This window comes from Otolemur garnettii, unplaced genomic scaffold, assembly GCF_000181295.1.
Source record: "Otolemur garnettii isolate 467f Iridium unplaced genomic scaffold, OtoGar3 scaffold00013, whole genome shotgun sequence".
In the NCBI taxonomy this organism is placed as follows: domain Eukaryota; kingdom Metazoa; phylum Chordata; class Mammalia; order Primates; family Galagidae; genus Otolemur; species Otolemur garnettii.
The window spans coordinates 23,027,507-23,035,376 of NW_003852408.1; the positions used below are offsets into that span (position 1 = coordinate 23,027,507).

General features: G+C 42.1%; 1 protein-coding gene across 1 annotated transcript in view; it reads left to right on the plus strand.

Moving 5' to 3' along the window:
• The window catches only part of CUNH2orf80 (chromosome unknown C2orf80 homolog), a 22,153-nt gene that overhangs the window by 11,798 nt on the left and 2,485 nt on the right, over positions 1–7,870 (plus strand). Inside the window, exons 6-7 of the mRNA XM_012802128.1 lie at positions 2,965–3,052; positions 3,345–3,463. Of these exons, the coding sequence (XP_012657582.1) occupies positions 2,965–3,052; positions 3,345–3,463 (207 nt within the window). The remainder of the gene's footprint in view (positions 1–2,964; positions 3,053–3,344; positions 3,464–7,870) is intronic.

The following is a 7,870-nucleotide window of genomic DNA, read 5'->3' on the forward strand; positions in this document are numbered from 1 at the left end:
TTCTGTGGCTTTCTTTTTTCACTCAACATTATGTTTCAGAAACTTACCCATGCAGGTAGCTATAGTTTATTTCTCTGCATATAGCATTCCACGCTAGAAATATGCAATACAGCAATGTATTTATGTATTCTTCTGTTTCACATGTGGGTTATTTCTTTTGTACATCTTTTATTGTACAAAAGAAACAGCAAGAGTTTCTGAATGGTGTACACCAAAGACTGAAATTGCTAAGCCCCCGGGTATGAGCGCCTTCAGCACACTTGGGAAAGCCTAATTGTTTTCTGAAATGGTCCTATCAATTGCACTGTGACCAGCAGTGTAGGTTATCTGCATTGAAATTTTCAGGCTTTTTAGGTGTTGTCAGTCTGTGGAGTGTATTATGGTCTTTAATTTAATTTGTGTTGCCCTGATTATCAATGGACTTGTAAAGCACTTGTTAATGCCTCTTGGCAGTTTTTAGTAGGGTTGTTTTTTCCTTTTTTCTTACTATAAGGTCTCTGTTTTTAGAAAAACTGCTACGGGATAGAATCATTCAAGTCCTAGATTTTTCAGTACATTTCCCATTTGAAATTTGCCCTTTTTCTTCATAAACATGTACATGTTAAGAACATAAAAATTTCTAATGTGCTGACCACATTTGCAAAATATCTTAGACAGAGAATGCCTTTCTGGAGCACATGCCCAGCTCTTACTTTTTTTTTTTTTGTTTGTTTGTTTGTTTTGAGACAAAGCCTCAAGCTGTCCCCCTGGGTAGAGTGCTGTGGCATCACAGCTCACAGCAACCTCCAACTCCTGGGCTCAAGTGAATCTCCTGCCTCAGCCTCCCAAGTAGCTGGGACCACAGGCACCCACCACAACGCCTGGCTATTTTTTTGGTTGCAGCCATCATTGTTGTTTTGGCAGGCTCGGGCTGGATTCGAACCCACCACCTTAGGTGTATATGGCTGGCACCTTAGCCACTTGAGCCACAGGCGCTGAGCCTCATCCTACTTTTAAAAGTCTTTCATGTGAACTGTTAATTTATGATATCAATACCATGATAACTTAGAACTGTTAATTTAGAAAGCTAACTTGACTGCTTGCATGAGTCATAATATTATCAGGACTCAGAAAGGTTTATAGACCAGTCAGGCTGGAAAGTGCCACTGAAATCTCTGAGTTCTGCCTTATCCAGTAGAGAGGGAGACTCAAGCAGGAAAAGCTCGGTCTAACAACTACGAAATGCAGAACTGCACTAAGAACAACGCATGAGCCAGTCTCCTTTTCCTTATACCGGGCATGTATTATCCTAAGGAACGTTACCATCGCCGTAATTGGCCCATACTGAAATACAGCCTCTGTTTTAATTACTTTCTGTGTTTTAGGATTATCTTTTTGAACAGACCATATGCTTTTAAAAAATATTTACTGATTTATTTTTTTGGAGCCAGAGTCTCATTCCATCGCCCTGGGTAGATGGCATCATAGCTCACAACAACCTCAGACTCTTGGGCTCCAGCCATCCTGCTGCCTCAGCCTCCTGAGTAACTGGGACCATAGGCTCCTGCCATGATGCCCAGCTAGTTTCTCTATTGTTAGCAGAGACAGGGTCTTGCTCTTGCTCAGGCTGATCTCCAACATCTGAGCTCAAGCAATCCACCTGCCTCAGCCTCCCAGAGGGCTAAGATTACAGGCGTGAGCCAGCCAGCCGTATAGTTATTGACGTCAGAGGACACATTTATGTTTATATTTAAGTCTTTACAACACTAGAAATAAACTCTGAAAAGTTTTTTTTTTTCCATTTGAATAAAAGACTGAGTTAAAATTTAATTGTGCCTTTGGAAAGATGGCTTCAAACTGTTCTATCAATAAAAAGAACATAACCTCATTTATTTAATTCTTGTTTCCTATGTGATATAACAAAGAACCCATAGTAATCGTGAAAAAGAGAAATGGCACCCAATAACTCTCTAAGCACAGAACTTTTAGTTTATTAAACTTATCCCAAAGTGTAATTATCCTGCTTGTCTAATTCATTTGTTAGTTTATTGTTTGTCTCCACTCCCAGAGTTCCAGAGGGCAGAAATCTTGTCTGCCTAACTCACTAGAGTTCCTAAAACAGGGCTTGGGCTGATGACAGGTGCTCTTTGACTATTTCTTGAAGGAATGAACGAAGGGACGGTCTCAGGCTTGAAGATGTTTCCAGTGCTATGCAGGGACAGCCCGTTATTCTTACCTACAACATTCTGGCATTGCTGTGTGAGAATCCATGCTTTGAGTTTACGGATAAGTGACTCGATACTTCTGGGTTGGGAGGGGGCCAGAGCCAGCATGGGAGAGTGGGGTGACATGGAGGCAAGTTTCTCAGTAAAGGTGATATCTGAGCTATGTCTTTTTTTTTTTTTTTTTTTTTTGAGACAGAGCCTTAAGCTGTCACTCTGGGTAGAGTGCTATGGCATTACAGCTCAGAGCAACCTCCAACTCCTGGGCTCAAGCGAGTTTCCTGCCTCTGCCTCCCAAGTAGCTGAGACTACAGGCCCCCCGCCACAATGCCCAGCTATTTTTTTGGTTGCAGCCGTCACTGTTGTTTGGCAGGCCCAGACTAGATTCAAACCCGCCAGCTCAGGTGTATATGGCTGGTGGCCTTAGCCACTTGAGCCACAGGCACCAAGCCTGAGCTATGTCTTAATGGAAAAATAGGAGCCTCTGGGCAGGTAAGTGGGAAAGGCTATTCCGGGGAAAGGAAACCAGGTGAAGAGTCAGTGTGTGAAAGATCACTGGGCAGCAGGATTGTGGACAGCAGCAAAGGCAGTGTGTGAAAGTTCATATGTACACACATGGGTTTCACCTGCCTCATCAACCGGCCACTGTTAACATCTCAAGACTCGACTCTGGGTTGACTAAACAGGCCAAGTGCTGTACCACGCAGACGTGCCTACCCCCAACAGTGTACAGCTTTGTGAAGTGGGACCGTTTGCCTTTCAGGCTCCCCGAGTGTCCTCTCTCCGCCTCTCCTTGCACCCGTTTGCCATGTTAACAGCACCCAAGGCAGCAGAGTACGCCCGCAGACAGAGTAAGTCTGTTTCCTTTCACCTGCTCAGAGAAGTGTAAGTAAAATCACCAGCTGGACTCCCAAGGCCAGGTCAAAGTTGTAATGGTAATTAGATTTCTCTTTCTGGTTGAATTTAAAAGAACCAGGTGGTTTTATGACTTCCTTCCTTCCACTGTGGAAATCAAACAAGGCTTCTATCTCAGGCCCCTCAGTGATGGGAGCAAAGCACTCTAGAAGGGAAGGATTCAAACCTGGGTGGATACACTCAAAAAAACATTGTGCATACAGATCTGGTTACTACATGTGTCTGTAGGTGTCAAGCCAAGAAAGGGAGCAACAAACAAAAATGCCACCAGCCGCTCGACTGAGGGAGCAAAGGCCACGGAATGGAAATCATCCAAAAGTTTTTCAGACACTCAACCAAGGAACAAAGTAGGTCTAAAAATATAAATTGAACCAAATTGATATCAGATGTTTTGGGAGTACTTTACTCATATTGTGCTTAAAAGGCCAGCCTGCAGAATCAGAGGTTCTAGGCTTAAATCTACAGCCCGCTGTTTACCAGCTGTGTGACTTCAGGTAAGCTACTTAAACTCTCTGTGCCTTAGTTTCCCCCTCTGCAAAACAGGAAGAATAATGATACCACCTTCTAAGGTTGTTGGAATGATTAACCGAGATGCGTGTTAAAAGGTTAGAACAGGGCTTGGACACAGAGTAAACTCTAAATCAGTGGTTCTCAACCTTCCTAATGCTGAGACCCTTTAATACAGTTCCTCATGTTGTGACCCCCAACTATAAGATTACTTTCATACACCTGTATTTGTATGGGGTGTATGTGATGGTTTTAGGCAACCCCTGTGAAAGGGTCGTTCGATCCCCAAAGGAGTTGCAACACACAGGTTGAAAACCACTGCTCTAAATAAAATACTAGTGGCCAGGCACAGTGATGCATGCCTGTAATCCTAGCACTCTGGAAGGCCAAGGCGGGTGGATTGCTTGAGCTCACGAGTTTGAGACCAGCCTGAGCAAGAGCAAGACCCCACCTCTACTAAAAATAGAAAAACCGAGGCAAGAGCAATTGAGCCTGAGTTGAAGGTTGCTGTGAGCTATCACCACGGCACTCTACCCAGGGTGACAGCTTGAGACTCTGTCAAAAGAAAAAAAAAATAGTAGCCATTATTATCTTTTCAGCATTTGAAAAATATTATTCACAAGTTAATTGGCTCTTATTCTACTGATTCAAATAAGTATGGTAAGGAGGCCAAGACTATGTTCCTGCTCAACACTTAGCGCTTTGAAGGGTTGCAGGAGCTGCTGGCTCAGGACACCAGGGACCAGAGCCCTCTTAAAGGCAGAGGGGCTTTGTAAGTGGGTGCAAGATGTCACCTCCATGGAGACTCCCAAATGGAAGCCCCGGCCCAACTTGCTCTCCCAGGCTCCACTCCTCTGATGGGTCATTACTCTCAGTTTTCTGGTGGCAATGGTTGCGGTGGGGCTCTGCCATGTGAATGCAGGTGTGCTGGCTCCCAGGAGCCATGACCTTTACTCAATGGAGGGCCTTCTTTCTGGAGAGGGAATCTCTTGGCTGGCTTCCTTATCTTGGGCCTGGGAAGCTTTGGCCTTCCTCCCACCACCAGTACTCCTGCCGTGTCCCTCTTTCTGGAAAGGTGGAAGGAGCCTGTGGCATCTTCCCGGCCCAAAGCACAGCCAACCACTGGCTTAAACTTCAGAGTGGGATGAGGGGCCCAGCCCTGGCCCTCAGCATCCTCAGTTTCTGTAGCAGAGCCCAGTGCTGAACCTCTAAATGCCCGGGCTTCACGGTAACCTTGTTGACACGGCCGTGACCACTTTTCCCATACGTAACTCAGGGCAACTTTAATATAAACGTGAAGATGTTGTGTCTTGTGATTCTGTCTTATTTTTATTAGAGCCACTTTTTGTTCCTGGCTTGGCCTGAAGTGTGGTATTTTTTTATATGTGTGTATTCTCTTGTTTTTGTAGCAGGGTTGGGTGGTTCTGGAGGGGGTTGTTTAACAGCACTATGGCCTTGGTCTCTAACTTTTAATAAATGACTGTTTGATAGCAAAATAAATAAATAAATAAATAAATAAAAGAAGAAGAAAATCCTAAGAGTACCTACCTCCCATAGTAGTTACAAGGACTAAATGAGTTAATATATGTGTAAAGCCTTAGAGAAGTGCCAGGGCCATATCAAGCAAAAATAAAATTGCTCCCTTTATCAGAACTCCTGAAGAATTTACAATATCATGGAAGGAAACAAGATACTGAGAGAGGTAAATATAAGTTTAAATTCAAAGCAATATATTAGAAATTCAAAATGATATGCTAAAGCCAAATTTTGAACTGCTAAACGGCCAAAACCTGATTTGCTTTGGGTAGGGTTGGTCAAAAGATGTATAATTTTTTTATATTTTTGGAAATAATTTCAAGCTTAGAGAAAAGTTACAAAAATAGTGCAAAGAACCCACGTATTTCTTTTACTTAGTCACCAATTGCCAAAGTTTTCTTTCATTAGCCTTATTTTACCTCTCTCTCTGTCTCTTTCTCTGAATATCGATAAAAGTACAGTAGAACCTTTGTAAGTTGACCTCCCAAGGGGCTGCAACAAACTGGTTAACATACAGAGTTGGTCAACATAAGGAAGAGCCATTGAATACACGTGGTCCATGTCCAGTCTATGAAAAATAGGTCAACTTGAGGAGGTAGTCAATGTAGGCAGGTGGTCAACTATACAGGTTCTAGTATATGTAATTTTTTTCTGAGCCACTAGAAGTTATATACACTGTATCACTTTACCCCTATATACTTCAGTAAGTATTTCTCTTTCATTTTTTTATTTTTAATTATTGTGGATTCAGTGTGTATTTCTTAAAAGCAAACTTGTTCTCTTAAATAACCACATACACTACCAACTTCAATATGTTTAATATTAGTACTTTACTGTCCATATATGAATTTTGTCAATTCTTTTTTACTTTTTTGTCAATTCTTTAAAAATTTTTTTTTCTTTCTATAGAGGACCCAGTGTGGGAATCACATATTGCATTTAGTTAAGAAACATAACTCTATTTCCAAGTCTATGAGAAGAATTCCACGGAAATTCTCTCGTACCTGCGTTTCTCTAATCCATCTTTGTCAGTAGATCTTTGTCTGATATTTGACCTTCACTTCCTATAGATAGAAAGCTAATCCTGGGTCCATGTTAAATTGAGGTGCTTGATACCAAAACCATCTTTTATTTTGTAGGTCACTTAGAAACGTGGAACTGTACCATGAAACGTCGGAATAGTCTCTGGGAGCAGACAAGAAACATCCTCTTACAACTGCAGCTCCGGCCAGCACGTGATTTCTTCACTCCTGACTTTTGATGCAAACTGCATTGAAGTGTGATTTTCGACATTGGCTCTCTTCTCTTAGAAGCATATTGCACAGCTACATTTTGGTTGAAAAACAAAAAAGATGATATACTACTGCTTTATTGTGACTGGAAGATCACTGGGAGAATTCAGAGAGTGTACAGTCTTTCTATGTCCAAACAGGCCAGTTGTGTAGCACATTTTACATGGTGACAGAGTAGGAGGCAGTTTTCCAAAGATGAATCTGTCACTGACTGCCTTTACTATGTGCTCATGTAAAAATATTTAACTGATTTTAATAAAGCATTGAAAGAAAAATGAGTGCTGGCTTTCTTTCAGCAGGATATGATGACCACTAGGAAGAGAAAAATGTTCTAGCCTTTTAGTACCTTTCCACATACTGATTGGGCACATGGCTTAGCCTGTCCATGTATGTAATAACAATTTGATCAGATGACTGTCAGTACAGACTATACCTTTCTTCGGGGTTTGGCGTGCCATGTGTTTGCAGAACATTTTTCATCAGCATGTACAAGACTACAGTGGAAAATGTAGACATCTACTGAAAATAGCAGGCTATTCTCATTATGGGGTTGTGGCTGGGGAGCCCAGGGCTACGTTTCCATACTGGATTTGAGTATGGTAGAAACTGACATTTACCACTAAGTCTGCAGCAGTGGGAGGGAGGCAGCAGAGAGGATCCCTGTGGTCCCTGCGTGCACTGCCAGGTGTCTGGCTTCCTAGGACTGTGCCCAGTTTTCTTCTGTCTAGCTCTGCTAGTTATAAAGAAAACTTTGTTCTTCATGGTTATTGCTGTCTCTCCTTTTATCTTCCACACATTTGCTGTACATGTACGAAGATTTTTCACAACTCTCACTGTAAGCATATTACCAGGTTGTGATCAGAAGCCCTCTCACAGTCCCTTCACAGCTCCAAAGCACTTGCTCTCCTCTTTCTACATGCTAGTGGGATGACAAAGGATGGCCTGAGGTTTGGAGTCACCCTCGGCTTCTGCACATTAGAGCCGTCCTTCTAAATCCTTCTAGATCAATAGATATTGATTAATAGGTTGGCAGCAATGGAGAAAGGTCATCACCTGGGTTCAGGGCAACAGTGGCACTCTTAGGAGGGAATGCACAGTCAAACGATGATGCTAATTTTAAAAACATAATGCACTCCTCGCACAGCAGTAGAGGTGGTCGGGAAGGGGAAGGATCTGGTGTATTTTCCTGCTCTTTGAACCTCTCACAGACTATTGGGAGGTCTCTATTTTTAGCTCAAGACAGGTTTAATCTCAAGACAAACATACTTATTTCAAAATTTTCTGCTTTTCACCAGCAATTCAAAGTTATACATGAAAAAATTGATTTTATTATCTTTTCATCTCATAATATTGAAATGTGTATCTATAATAAAAAAATTAAGGAAAGAGAAAGTATCAAGAAGAGATAAAAACATAAAA